At 47.2% G+C, this 14,830-nt stretch overlaps 1 protein-coding gene across 2 annotated transcripts in view; it reads left to right on the top strand.

Moving 5' to 3' along the window:
• The window catches only part of WDR59 (WD repeat domain 59), a 75,170-nt gene that overhangs the window by 41,727 nt on the left and 18,613 nt on the right, over nucleotides 1–14,830 (top strand). The window contains exons 14-19 of one of the 2 annotated variants that reach the window (XM_049786339.1): nucleotides 1,484–1,648; nucleotides 3,985–4,080; nucleotides 4,229–4,385; nucleotides 5,238–5,307; nucleotides 7,565–7,718; nucleotides 12,130–12,186. In XM_049786339.1, the coding sequence (XP_049642296.1) occupies nucleotides 1,484–1,648; nucleotides 3,985–4,080; nucleotides 4,229–4,385; nucleotides 5,238–5,307; nucleotides 7,565–7,718; nucleotides 12,130–12,186 (699 nt within the window). The remainder of the gene's footprint in view (nucleotides 1–1,483; nucleotides 1,649–3,984; nucleotides 4,081–4,228; nucleotides 4,386–5,237; nucleotides 5,308–7,564; nucleotides 7,719–12,129; nucleotides 12,187–14,830) is intronic. The other variant, XM_049786340.1, reaches the window with a different exon arrangement.

Raw genomic sequence — 14,830 nt, 5'->3', positions numbered from 1 at the left:
GCCCCTGGATACAATAGCACCAAGGAAAGGCTTAGCAGTATAGCACATGCCTCTTGTATGTGAAACTCTGGGATCAGGCCTCATAGCCCTCAATTCACATACAGTGCAATTTAGTCACCCATTTATTTTATTTCATTATTTTGTGGCTTTTCGGGCAACTCCTGGATGTGCTTAGGAGTTTCTTCTGGCTCTGCACTCTGGGATCACTCCTAGTGGGACTATGGGGTGTCAGGGATTGAACCAGATTTGGCCACTTACAAGGCAGGTGCACTGTTGCTCTGGCCCTATTCACCCTTTTAAAGCATGTGCATTGTAGTGGTTTTATGGTGCATTGTAGTGTATGTTTGCAGTTACAAAGCCACTGCCACTGTCCCATTCCAGCGTATCTTCCCTTTCCCAGAAAGAAAATTATATCCTGTTTCTCTCTCCCACTCCCCATCAGCCACTAATCTATGTTCGTTTCTTTGGCTTTCGGGGGGGGGGGGTGCATATCTATCCCTGCTCAGGGAATACCCTTGGTTTTGCACTCAAGGATCATTCCTTGCAGGGCTTGGGAGACTGTGTTGGGTTCAGGGGCACAACCTGATCTACTGTGTGCAAGGCAAGTGCCCTGCCTACTGCACTTTATCCTTCCCCTTTTCCGCTTTCTTCGCTTATTGTAAAATTAGCAGAATACATTTCAGCTTTCTTTGGAGCCTTGGAATGAAGCTTTTTGAAGTGAAACTACCTCCAAAAAGCACTGTAATGAAAGGTCTGTACTATAATGAAAATCAGGACCGGAGAGATAGTACAGTGGAGTTTGATGTTTGCCTTGCACTCCCCTGACCCAGGTTTGGTTGCTGGCATCCCATATGGTCCCCTGAGCAGTGTTATGAATGATTCCTGAGCACAGAGCCAGGAACACTGTCAGGTATGGCCCAGAAACTAAACAAAACCACAAAAAAAAAAAATCCTTGGGGTTAGAGCAGTGGTTGGCAATCTTTTTTTTCAACTGAGCCAAATCTCGCCAAAACCACGATTGAAATTTATTTTGAGAGCCACACAGGGCATGCACTGACAGAGGCTAGGAGCAGAGTCCTGACTTCTGGAGTGGCCGCCCAGTACACAGAAGAACCAAATTAAAAGTGTAAAGAGCCACATGTGGCTCGTGAGCCGCAGGTTGCCGACCACTGGGTTAGAGTGATAGCACAGTGGTAGGGGAGTTTGCCTTGCATTCAGCTGACCCAGGACAGATCCAGTTTCAATCCCTGGCATCCCATATGGTCCCCTGAGCCTGCCAGGAGCAATTTCTGAGCACAGAGCCAGGAGTGGCTCCAAAACAAAAACAAATTTTTGTTCCATTCTTCCTACTCCTATGTCTGTGGAGGTCCTTCCTTCTCCCAGTGATCAGGCCCTCAAGCCTCCAGTCCTCTGTGACAACTCGCCTGCAGGGAGATGCCCCATGTCACTCGCTGCAGGGAGCCTATCCCTATGTCCCTTGCAGATGGCTGCGGCTGACAGGAGCTGCACCGTGTCTGTGCACTGCAGCAACCATCGTGTGAAGATGCTGGTGCGGTTCCCCACGCAGTACCCAAACAACGCTGCCCCATCCTTCCAGTTCATCAACCCCACCACCATCACATCCACCATGAAAGCCAAGCTGCTTAAGGTAGGGGGCTCTGATGGAAGAGGCTTGTCATGCTTGGGGATGAGGAGTAGGTGCAGGTAGGTGAAGGGAGACCAGACCATTCGGAGGTATGGATCCTTCCTGAAAATCAGCAGTTTTGCATGTGGTTCCAGAAATACGTAGCCAGTTTGCTCATAAACCTAATCAGGTCTTCTTGTGATAACCAGAACCCCGCAGTGCTTTTTCAGTTTTTCTCCAAATGATAGACAGTGGGTATATTGAGGCCATATTTTACATAAAATCAGGAGCCCGTGAGTTAGGCCCCTGGAAAAGAGCGTGTCCCCTCAAAGGAGCAGGCTGGCTGTGTAGTCCATATGGGGCTCAGCCTGGTGTTTCCGCCCCATCCCTGGTGTTCTTCTGGAGCAGCTACAGCTCAGCACCTACTCTGAACCCTTCCTTCCAGTGTTGTTCATCTCATCTGCTCACATGAGGCAGAAGCTACCAGACACTGCCGAGGGGGGTATTGATCCACCCTGTTTACCTGGGGCCGTGTTGCCATCCTGGCCTGGTTCACATGTAGTCATGCAGGCTGGGTTGGGCTGTCCTCTTGGGCAGGACCCTGAGAACAAGGCATTTAGTTTAGTGGTGACAATTGATGTGCTAATTGCTCTGGTTTGGGGTTATGGAACCTTTCATATTTGGAATCTGCAGATCTTGTTTTCTATGTATGGACATAAGGGGTTGGGGAAAGGACCCGGAGTTTCATTGGCATAAAATGGGAGAAGTAGGAAGACTTCAAGTTTGAATCCCCACTGGCCCAGAAGGTCAAAGCAGGTCACACAGTCTGTTGATGTTTAAGTTTCAGAACCAAAAATTTTAATATTCTAGTAAACACACATACACACACATACACACACACAAATGTCCTAGGAGTAACAGGTAAATTAATTTTAATTCTTTGTTTTTGGGCTACACCTGGCAGTACTCAGGCTTTACTCCTGGCTCTGCACTCCGGAATCACTCCTGGCAGGCTTCGAGGACCATATGGGATGCTGAGTATTGAACCTAGATTGGCTGCATGCAAGGCAAATGCCTCATGTAGCTTGGCCCAATTTTAATAATATCTTAATTTATTTTAGTGTATCCAAAGTCACTTTCCTTCTGAGCTACTTTGCCTATGGTGTGAGCTGCACACTTCACACTAGCTAACTGGCCACACTGGCCTTGCTTCATCATTACATGGGGCAGAGACTGCCAGGGTTGAATGCCCAGGCCTCCAGTATCAGTTCCTCTTATCTGTCATCTGTGTGCTAGTCTGCACTTCTTTTTTTTTTTTTATTGTAAGAATTTATTCAAGAGACAAAATTGATTAACATAATGAGGTAAGCTAACATAATGTAATATAGTGACATAACATATAATATAATTGATATAATAATAATACATGTAAGTCAAAGAAAGTTTCTGATTAAAAACATATTTTTTTTCCATAATGGCTTACATATCTTTCACAGTAGTGTTTTAGGTACATATTAACATTGAATCAGGGGAATACCCATCACCAACTATGTCCTCCCCCATTCCAGTTCCCTTTCTACAACCCATATACCCCACCATCACCCCCCGGGCTGCTAGAGTAGGTGAACCCCTCTTTGTCTGGTTTACTACTAGTGATCTCATATCTGTTTGGTCCTGGAACCCTCATTTCCCCTTCTATTTAAGGGGCAGAGCTAGAAAAATCGAGGTATGTGATTTTGTTTGAATAGCCTGCACTTTTTTTTTTTTTTTTTTTTGGTTTTTGGGCCACACCCAGCATTGCTCAGGGGTTACTCCTGGCTGTCTGCTCAGAAATAGCTCCTGGCAGGCACGGGGGACCATATGGGACACCGGGATTCAAACCAACCACCTTTGGTCCTGGATTGGCTGCTTGCAAGGCAAACACCACTGTGCTATCTCTCCGGGCCCTAGCCTGCACTTCTTATGTGTGCCCTAAAACTTAGGCTTTATTCAAAGGACCAACAGAGACAGCAACAGAAGTTGTCATTCCCACTGCAGTGAAATGCGTGTTCCTGCTTGTGTTCTGGGATTGGAGGGCACAGGGTAGAGGGAGAGGAAGCAGGGTGGCATTTTTGTAGGCTTGTCTTCCCACATCAGCTGGGTCTTCCTGGCACAGGGCCAGTTCCCTCAGAAAACTTGGAAGCCAGTTGCTCCCTGAGCAGCCCTTGGAAGGTGGGAGGTGGCCCCAGGTATTGGAAGTGGTAGAAGTCGCTCTGAGGGCTCCTAGCTGCCCACTGCATGCAGAATTGGTGGGGAAACATAGGCACAGGGACACGGGGATGTGTGTGGCCCACCCTGTCTCTGCTTTGTATCCCCTTCAGATCCTGAATGATACGTCCTTACAGAAAGTGAAGCGAAACCAGAGCTGCCTGGAGCCGTGCCTGCGCCAGCTCGTCTCCTGCCTGGAGTCCTTTGTGGTGGGCAGCTTGCCCTAGCCTCAGCCCAAAAGGGGAGGGGGCGTTCACCCTCCCAGGCCTGGGGTGCCCTGATTCCTTGAGAGTGTGCCCCAACTCTGTGATGGGGCTTTCCTTTACAGAGAGGCCTGGCTTTGCTTTCATTTTCCAGAACCAGGAGGACAGTGCTGCCAGCAACCCCTTTGCACTGCCCAACTCTGTCACCCCACCCTTGCCTACCTTCGCCCGAGTCACCACTGCCTATGGGTCATACCAGGACGCCAACATCCCCTTTCCCAGGACCTCAGGGGCCAGGTTTTGTGGAGCAGGTTGGTTTCTTCAGGTTTTCTGACTCAGCAGGGATCTCTAGGGGATACGGTGAGAGTGAGATTGTTGTCTGTTCTACTTAAAAAAAAAATCTCTTTTAGTAGATGGACAACATAGGTTCCATCCCCAGCATCCCATAGTGATTCCTGAAGGCAGAACCAGGAGTAACCCTTGAGTATTGCTAGGTGTAGCCCCCCAAAATAATCGCTTTTTATTAGAGTTTTATTTCTTGAGAACTCCAAAGATCTTTGTGGTGATGGTAGGAGCTCTGATCTGTGGACATATCCCAACAGTGTTCACCAACATTAGTCTTATTTTCTGATGATTCCCTTACATAGAAGGCCCCGGGTTTGATTTTTTTTTTGTTTTGTTTTTGGGTCACACCTGGCAGCGCTCAGGGGTTACTCCTATCTCCACGCTCAGAAATCACTCCTGGCAGGCTCGGGGGAATATATGGGATGCCAGGATTCGAACCAATGACCTTCTACATGAAAGGCAAATGCCTTACCTCCATGCTATTTCTCCGCCACCCCCCACCCTAGGTTTGATTTTTGATACCACAAAGCAAGCAGCAGCAACAACACCAGAGTTCTAATTCTCCACAGGGGACAGGTCCTCTAGATGGGGGACAGAAAGGACCGAAGTGCCCTCTCACTCCCTGGTTTCTCCTGGGCCCTGGGGGTTCAGATCTTTGCCTCTTTGAAGAGCCACATTGGTCATGAGTCTTTGCTTCCTCTGCAAATCTCTTATCCTGGGGAAAGTCAAAAGAAATGAAAGAGTAGCCAGCTCTGTGCTCAGCCTGCCCTCCCCTGGGCCGGCGGCTCTTCTGAGGCCCATACTGTGTCCTTGGCCAGGGTCCCTGGTGTACTTCACAAGGCCCATGACGATGCATCGAGCCGTGTCTCCAACAGAGCCTACACCAAGGTGAGTGGGATGCTGACAGCTGGGAGTGAACAGACCTTGTCCTTCATCATTTTGTTTTCATCCTTCAGTTTTCATCCATTGTAAGACTCGTTCTAGTGATGAAAGATCCATTTAACACTCATTAGATTGCAACTAAGCTGAGGTTTCGATCATGTGGTTTCTACTGAAACCATTAGAAGGAATGTTGTGGTCTTGTCAGAACAATGCACTCTCTTTTTTCTTTCCCTCCTTTCTTCCTTCCTTCCCTCCTTCCCTCCTTCTTTCCTTCCTCCCTCCCTCCTTCCCTCTTTCCTTCCTTCCTCCTTCCCTTCCTCCCTCCTTCCTTCCCTTTTCCCTTCCTTCCTTTCTCCCCCTCCCTCCCTTCCCTCCTCCTTCCCTCCCTCCCTCCCTCCCTCCCTCCCTCCCTCCCTCCCTTCCTTCCTTCCTTCCTTTCCTTCCTTCCTTCCTTCCTTCCTTCCTTCCTTCCTTCCTTCCTTCCTTCCTTCCTTCCTTCCTTCCTTCCTTCCTTTCTCTTTCTTTTCTACTTTCCTTCTCCTGTTCTTTTAATGTGCTTTCCCTTTATTGCTAAGGTATTATTGGAACATTAACTAAAACTAGAAAAGTTAGATGATTTAGGGTTCCACAATATAATATACCACTGTCACATCACAGGGGCATATTTTTAGTCCTTTGAAATGACTGATGTGTGTATGTTAGGAAAAAACTCCAGTCACTTCCAGTCCCATGGGCAGAGAGCCTCTCTGTTCACTTTTATTGATTTGACCTCAAATCTAAATTCACTTATCCTAGGAGTTTGGAGATTCTTTTGAATCTTCTATTTATGTGATTGTAGATACATTCCCTGCTTCTTCAGTTGAAGTATTTTCCAGTTCTAAAAGTTCTATTTGCTGTCTTGTTTATAGAGTTTCCTGGTTTCTCCCCACAACTTGTCACCCTTTTCCTCTTGGCCTTTCATCAAGTGCCAAGAATGGCTCCCCAAAGAAAGATGGGGATATGCCAAAAGAGAAGGATAAATACAACATGATATCACTCATATGTTGTATTTATTTATTTATTTATTTTAATTTATTTTGGTTTTTGGGTTACACCTTGCAGTGCTCAGGAGTTACTCTTGGCTCTGTGCTCATAAGTCGCTCCTGGCAGGCTTGGGGGACCATATGGGATGCTGGGATTTGAACTGGGGTCCGTCCTGTGTGGGCCATGTGCAAGGCAAATACCTTTCCACTGTGCTATCACTCTGGCCCCTATATGTGGTATTTCGAATAACTGCATGAAGAAATGCATTGGTGGGTCCGGAGAGATAGCACAGCGGTGTTGGCCTTGCAAGCAGCCGATCCAGGACCAAAGGTGGTTGGGTTCGAATCCCGGTGTCCCATATGGTCCCCCGTGCCTGCCAGGAGCTATTTCTGAGCAGACAGCTAGGAGTAACCCCTGAGCAACGCTGGGTGTGGCCCAAAAACCAAAAAAAAAAAAAAAAAAAAAAAAGAAATGCATTGGCTTATATGGGCATTGTCAAGAACACTGTAGGTCCCACTGGAATGATAGTGCAGTGGTAGAGCGTTTGTAAATCGCACCCTGAGCATCACAGGGTATGACCCAAAATCCAAAACGAAACAAAAGAGGACACTGTAGGCTCCAGAGTATAGTGAAGAGAAGAAAAGAAATTGAGTGGGAGAAGAGAAAGACAAATATGAAATGAGTTGAGACAGGGGCTAAAAGGTCTTAGATGCATTGGTGGTGCTAAGAAAAGACAGAACTTGGAGCTATAGCACAGTGGTAGGGCATTTATCTTGCATGTAGCTGACTCCGGGACAGACCTGAGTTCGATCCCCAGCATCTCATATAGTCCCCTGAGCCTGCCAGGAGTGTTTCCTGAGCACAGAGACAGGAGGTCCCCCCCGCCCCCCAGAGTACCTTTGGGTGTGGCCCAAAACCAAAACAACCAAACAAAAAAAAGGACAGAGCTTAATATCCAAGCCAGAGTCAAAACAATGAAATCATGAGTCCCAAGCTTTAACAACCAAACTTTAAAAGGGGCCTGTTATGGTGACAGACTGGGCGGAGCCTGGTGGCAGGGGATGGGTTCTGGGAATACTGGTGGAGGGATTTTGACACTGTTGGAGGAATTGGTGCTGAAACATTGTATGTCTAAAACCCAACTATGGTTAAATTTGTAAATCATAATGGTTTAATAAAAAAGGAAAGAAGGATGGGGAGAGAAGAAAGCCAATAGGACACTTGTGTGTTTCCCACTCAGATCCCTCTCAGCCTTGTCCGCCTACCACACGGGCTTGATTGCACCTATGAAGATCCGCACGGAGGCGCCCGGGAACCTCCGTCTGTACAGTGGCAGCCCCACCCGCAGCGAGAAGGAGCAGGTCTCTGTCAGCTCCTTCTACTACAAGGAGCGGGTAAGCAGTCTGTTCTGGCCCTTTCCACCCTTTCTCCTTGCTCATCGCTGCCTGCAGGCTGTTAAATTAGTAACTCCCTTTCAGCCTTTTACATTCATCATCAGTTTGTTCTTTTTACTAGCTTGGTTTTCATTGTTAAGTCGTGAGTGTGTCCATGGGAGGATTAGTTCCCCTGGATAGTCTTCATGCCCTACATAACCTGATCTTTCATTGGAGATGCCATGATTTACGTATATTGTTCCCGGTGAGGGTTTCATGCATGCAACTTTCCAGCGCTGCACCGCTTCCCTCCCATAGGGAAAATGGGTGACTGAACCCCCATTCATTATTTAGCTGACTTTTATTCTTTCAAATTGGAGCACACAACCTCAAGTTCTCCTTTGTATGTTGAGATTTGTCAGCCATTTGAAAGCCTGGGGCTCTTTGTAGGTCTGAAACATCTTGGTTGTAATCAAATTGAAAGTCGACTTCTAAAAGGTTTACTCTCTTCCCCGACACTTCAGGGCCCATTGAATGGACTCTTTAGTTAAAACTCACCTGAACTTATCTCTGTTCCTGGGCCTTAATTAGACCTTTGTATCCCCTCCCCCCCCAAATGACTCTTCAGTCATCAGCAGCCTTTGATGGCTACAGATGGGTAAAGTTGATAGAGTTTAGGAATGACGGTAAGAACTTTTCCTGTGGTGTGAGATCAAGCCTGGCAAAACAGCTTTTAGCTACCATAATCATTTAAATAACTGGTCCACTGAGCAACTCATAAACTTTTTTTTTTTTTTTTTTTTTTGGTTTTTGGGTCACACCCAGCGATGCTTAGGGGTTACTCTTGGCTCTGCACTCAGAAATTGCCCTTGGCAGGCTCAGGGGACCATATGGGATGCCAGGAATCTAAACAGGTCCTCCCTGGTTGCCTGCATACAAGGCAAATGTGCTATTTCTCTGGCTCCAATACCTCATAAATAACAATTTTTTGTTATTATTGTCTGGGAAGTGATATATTGGTGATAATTTTTTTAAAATAAATCTGTTTTTAAGTTAAAATACCCAACTTCTAGCAAACATTAGAGAAGCCTCTGTCCCCTTGCAGAGGTGGTAGTGTTTGCCTTCCTGGTTCATTCTCATAGTCAGGCTTCTCTGACTTTGCCTGGTCTGAGGGTTGTAGGTGGTTGGATGTAGAAATGATCCTGGAGGGCCCGGAGAGATAGCACAGCGGTGTTTGCCTTGCAAGCAGCCAATCCAGGACCAAAGGTGGTTGGTTCGAATCCCGGTGTCCCATATGGTCCCCCGTGCCTGCCTGGAGCTATTTCTGAGCAGACAGCCAGGAGTAACCCCTGAGCAATGCCGGGTGTGGCCCAAAAAAAAAAAAAAAAAAAAAAGAAATGATCCTGGAGATGGGACCAGCCATGTATTGGGACAGGGATGGTGACTGGTTGCCTGCCTGGCCAGCTTCCTGTCATTCCTTCCTACTGCTGGATTCTGCTGTCTTCCCATTCATTCCACCTTAGGAATTTCTAGCCTCCCAGGTTCTTTACATGCAGAACTTTTATTTGTTTGTTTGTTTGTTTATTGGTTTATTGGTTTTGGGGCCACACCCGGTGATGTTCAGGAGTTACTCCTGGCTATGTGCTCAGAAATCTCTCCTGGCTTGGGGGACCATATGGGATGCCGGGGATTGAACCAAAGTCTGTCCTGGATCAACTACATGCAAGGCAAACACCCTACTTCTTCACTATCACTCTGTCCCCTACATGCAGAAGTTTTAGGTTGTTGTTGTTTTTTTTTTCTTTTTTCCTGTTTTTGTTTTTATTTCCCTTGACTTTTGGGTCCTACCTTGTGGTGCTCAGGACTTACTCCTGGCTCTGTGCTCAGGGGTCACTCTTTGCAGGCACAGGTAAGTAGGGGAGGCCCATATAGAATGCTGGGATTCAGACCCAGATTGGCCATGTGTAAAGCAAATGCCCTATCCACTGTACTGTGACTCTGACTCCAGGATTTTTTTTTCTCTTCCAAGTTGGCAGGTAACCAGACATACAACTTGATAAAACGGTTGAAAAGAGGGCATTTTATTGCCCTTAACAGCGCAACAAACTCGGGGTATAAATATGGGGATTCTTTTTTGCATCTGGGCCAAGTTGAAGAGATCTTTCAGCCATCGAGACCTTCTGAGTTCCCTCTGATTCAGGCCAGGGGATACTGGTAACATAGGTTGACTGGTCAGGCTTCTGGTAGTATCTGAAGGCCCTGTACATTCCAGACAACTCCATTCCTAAGTTGGGACTTGTCTAAAGGTGGAAGCATTTGTTCAGCCGCCATTTGAGTTGGGAGCACTCTTGTTGGAAAGCAGGGCCGGGCCCCAGGACAGGCTCTCTCAGGTCGGAGCCGCTGAGGGCAAAATATACAGGGTTGTGTCTCTGAGCCTGTGGCTTCTCCATGGAGAACAGGCTGTGATAGTCCTGTAGCTGCCAGCATCTCCCAGTCATGAAACGAGAGGGATGGTACACTTGTGTTACAGTTGCATGTGAGATTTTTCTGTTGTTGTCTGATGTCTGTGCAGAAAACACAGCATAGAAATGTGATGCAGTGAATTCCCAAGTTACACAGAACATCATAGCAAGGCCAGAAGCCCTGAGGAATGCTGGCGTACTCATGGTTTTTCAGTTGAATTCCAAGAAATCACTGCCATCTGGCCATTTTGGGACCCTAGATAAAAAGGGGTGGTTCACCTGAATGAGCTGACATGAATAAGACCATCATTGTGTGAGGGTTCTGAAATGAAGTGTGAAGCTCTTTGAAGCACTCTCACCTCACCTCCATTCCTTCATCTAGGGCAGACAGGGATTAAAGGAAGGAAATTCAGAAACTGACCTTTCCCCTTTAGAGGTCAGAGGTCAATTTGTTTGTCCCTGGAGAAATATTTTCAAATCCTCACATGCCAAGTTTCATATGTCAAATCATCTCATGTTTGTGAGGATTCTGGAAAATATTCATTTATAAATTTCTCTAAACTCAGATTTTCCTTTTCAGCCCTCTTTTTTTCTGCCTTTGGGGGGGGGGGTCAAGAGACCCACACCTGGCTCCCTTGCTCAGGGATCACTCTCAGTGGTGCTCAGGGGACCATGTTGTGGTACAGGAGATTAAATGGGGGTTGGCATGTGCAAGGCAAGTACCATAACCCTTGCACCATCTTTCCAGCCTTCCACTTATTTTTTTAATTCTCTTTTAGATCTCTACCCCTGAGAACTTTAACTGAATAAAGAAACTGTAAACTGCCCTCAAGTATAGTCATGCAGGAATTGTGTTGTTGATATTCCCAGAGCCTTGTGCAGAGTCACTGGGACTCCTCTGATACTTGTTTATGTTTTAATCTGCCCTATTAAGTTTATAATTGTTAGTCACCCAATGTTTCCCAGACAGAATTCTGCGGTTTGCTCCTCAATTTATTTTCCAATTATGAGGACCATTAAGAAAAAAAGAATAATTTCATAGGAAGTTAAAAAGCACAAAAAGATGGCAACATTCACTTGGGACCCAAGCAGGCTGTGAATGGTTGATGAAAGATTGTTTATTCTGAGGGTAAATCAGAAGTTCCCAGAATTGAAGACAAACATAAGTCAGTACTTTATAAACACTAAAAAAAAAAACAGATTTTGTGACATACTGCATGTCTTTTGAGTTTTATCTTCTCATAGAGAGAGAGAGAGAGAGAGAGTGAGTGTATGGGGGGGGAGTCCTTAGAGATCATGGGGGTACTTCCAATTTCCATTGCATGGGCAGACATGCCTTTGCAGGGGAGAGGGGCCTCAAGGTAACTACAGCCTTCACACATCTCCTTCCCTGGGCCCTCTGGCTTTCCTGTGACATCACTTGGAAAACGCATACTCCCAGATTTGTTATTGAGGGGCTCAGGAGTGTGACTTAGCTGTTGGTGCTTTGCATGTATGAGACCCCCCTGTGTTCCATTCCCAGCACTGCTGAGAGGAGCCCTGAGCAAACACTGAGCTTGGAGTGATCCTCAGGCACAGCCTAGTGTGATCACGAGCCAAAATATGGGCATTGAGTCCTTCTAAGAACTTCTATCCAAGGAAGGAGACTCGTGTCCTCTGACAGGAAAAAGCCAAGCATTTCCCCCACTTTTTTCCCCTGAGTTCTGTTTAAGCAGCACCAACCTGGTCATGGTGCCAGCAGCGTGGACAGTCAGATGAGCGTGTCCAGCTACAGAGTCCAGGGTGTGAGCAGTCGGGAAGGAGGGGATGGTTTTTTGAGTCACACTGGTTCGGGTTGGGTGGTATGTTCTGGTGCCTTTTAATCCACCAGTCGGGTGGGAAGTTTCTTTCATTCTGTTCTCTATTTCTCCTGGTTAATTCTATATTGGTGTTTCTCTCCCTCATCCTGGGTGTTCGGTTTTCAAGCACAGATGTCTCCTCGCTCTGCCCGGCGGCGCTGGTCCATACAAGCAGTTAACGACTTCCCGGTACTGTGCGTGGTACAAACGCTCTCCTCGACCAACCCTGCCCCTGCCCCACAGCCCAAGAATAAAATGCCACCCTCCTAGCTTTGAGGAACCTGGCAAGAGTCCGCTTCCATAGCTGGGGAGTCAGTTCCCACCAGCATCAGTCTTATTCCCTCCTTCCTTTCAAGTGCGAGGTGACTGGGTGTTTGGGGCATACGGGTGGGCACTTGCTTTCTTGGCAGAGGAAGTGAAAATCTGAGTCTCAGGTCAGAGAGATAATACAACCCTAATTCAATCTCCGAAACTTCCTATGGTCCCCAGTACGCCACTAGGGGTCACTCTTTAGCACTAGCTTCAGAGTACCCCAAGTGTGAGCCACCAAACATATATATATATATTTAAAAAAGAAAATCCAAGTTTCTTGGAAAGAACCCATTGTAAGCCGTTAGCTCACCTGATTTCGCTCAGGAATATATTTGTACAGTTTCATAGAGCTCTCAGATTCCTGCCTTTGGCATTGGGGGCAGGAGAGGAAGATAAAAGGCTTTTTCCACTTTTTTTTTTTCTTTCTGTTTTTAGACTCTTGATCTGGTTCCAAGAGGAAAGCGCCCGTCTGCTTCACTGGCATGAGTCGCCAGCTAGTGTTTAATCCTTTGGGAGTTTTATAGAGCATTTTTTTTTTTTACCCTTTTTGCCATCAGCACTTTGCGTTGGCAGTTAGCCTCACTATGGACTCCCACATTTCCTTTCTTTTTTTCTGTCAGCTTTCTCCCTTTTCTGTCTTCCTCTCCCACCCTGTGTGTTTAAGTTAATCAGTGCCAAGACAGTCTTGAGGCTATTTTGTCAGTTTTATTTGGTGTTTAAAAAGTCCTTAGGAGGGGCCGGAGAAATAGCATGGAGGTAAGGCGTTTGCCTTTCATGCAGGAGGTCATCGGTTCGAATCCTGGCGCCCCATATGGTCCCCCGTGCCTGCCAGTAGCAATTTCTGAGCCTGGAGCCAGGAATAACCCCTGAGCACTGCCGGGTGTGACCCCCCCCCCAAAAAAAAAAAAAAACAAAAAAAAAAGTCCTTAGGAATGGGGCTGGAGCAATAGTACAACAGGTAGGGCATTTGCCTTGCATGTGGCCAACCCGAGTTTGATCTCCAGCATCTCACAGGGTCTCCAAGCCCGCCAGGAGTGAATCCTGAGCACAGAACCAGAAAGTAACTTCTGAGCACCAACCGGTGTGGCTCAAAAACAAACAAACAAACAAACAAAAATAACTAACTAAATAAAAAGCAGTCTTAAAAAAGTAAAAACCAACTCCTTAGGGGTGAGACCTTCTTGTCAGCTTTTCATCCTAAACCCTAAACTGAGCCAGTCCGGACACCAACAATGCCCAGGTGGAGTTCAGGCACGGCCACCCAGCCCTCAAACAGCCCTGTCCCTGCCCAGCTCGACCTGGGGCTGAATTTTCCAGAAGTTTCTAGACAACCCCTGCCCTCGCTGCAGTTTCCATAGGAACTCCTTGGCCTCACCGCCCACGCTGCTGATTATGCACTGGAATGGGGTTGCTGCGAAGCAGTTGGTGGCTTATTCTTGGGCTCTTTCTGCATCTGTCCCCCTTTGCTGGCATTGATGTTGCCTCCGAGTGTAGCAGTAGCTGGTGGTACAGTGGCAAGCTGGCTTTTGGTCGTCCGTCTATGCTGTTGGTGCCAATGCTTCCCTTCTCAGCACCCCTCCACTCCTCTTTCCCCTAATTCTGTGAGCTCTTGGCTCTGTTCAGAGGAGCACCCCAGTGCTCAGAATGTCATACTTTGTCTGTCTCGCTTTGTCTCTCTCCCCTCAGTCCTTATTCCTGGGATGTGTGTGTGGGTGGGATTTCTGTTGCTGGGGCTTTAACAAGGCCTCAGAGAAATGCGGGAGTCTTGGCCTCCCAGAGGCTTCCATTTACTTCAGGGAAGCTCTCCACCTCTCCTTCCTCCTCCCAGCCTCAATTTCAAGGTCTAGGGGACTTAGAAAGATTAGCTAAGCATCACCCAGCCAGTTGTTAACTCTCTGCATGCTGCTCAGCTCCCGCTGTGTAGACAAGAGAAACTCTCTAATCAGCCCATGCTCTGGAGGGAGAGAAAAGTCTTGGAGCTGTGGGTGGGATAGAAACTCTTTGTGGCCAGAGTTTGGGATTAACACTATGATAAGTGGGTCCTGCAGTGTCTGGAGCACTGGCACCAGCTTCTGGCTTGAGCTGCAGTCTGGCCTCAATTTAAGTCACCTTTGTTCATAAATCCCCAGAGAGACTGTGGCAAGCAGAATACCAGGAGACTGGGCTCGGAGAGATAGCACAGTGGCGTTTGCCTTGCAAGCAGCTGATCCAGGACCAAAGGGGGTTGGTTCGAATCCCGGTGTCCCATATGGTCCCCCGTGCCTGCCAGGAGCTATTTCTGAACAGACAGCCAGGAGTAACCCCTGAGCAACGCCGGGTGTAGCCCAAAAACCAAAAAAAAAAAAAAAGAATACCAGGAGACCTCTGGAACCCAAAGGCTCCAGCCTGTGTTTGAAAACAACCAAACCAATACATTTAAAAAAACACCAGCAATGATATGTGATCCAGTCATAAAGATTCTGTGTAAGGGTCCTTCCATCATTGCCTGATAGATGACCAGGGCTGTCCCATAAGTTTCTTC

This window comes from Suncus etruscus, chromosome 14, assembly GCF_024139225.1.
Source record: "Suncus etruscus isolate mSunEtr1 chromosome 14, mSunEtr1.pri.cur, whole genome shotgun sequence".
Classification (NCBI taxonomy): domain Eukaryota; kingdom Metazoa; phylum Chordata; class Mammalia; order Eulipotyphla; family Soricidae; genus Suncus; species Suncus etruscus.
Note: the sequence above shows the minus strand (reverse complement) of the source record. Positions and strands in the feature narration are given on the sequence as shown.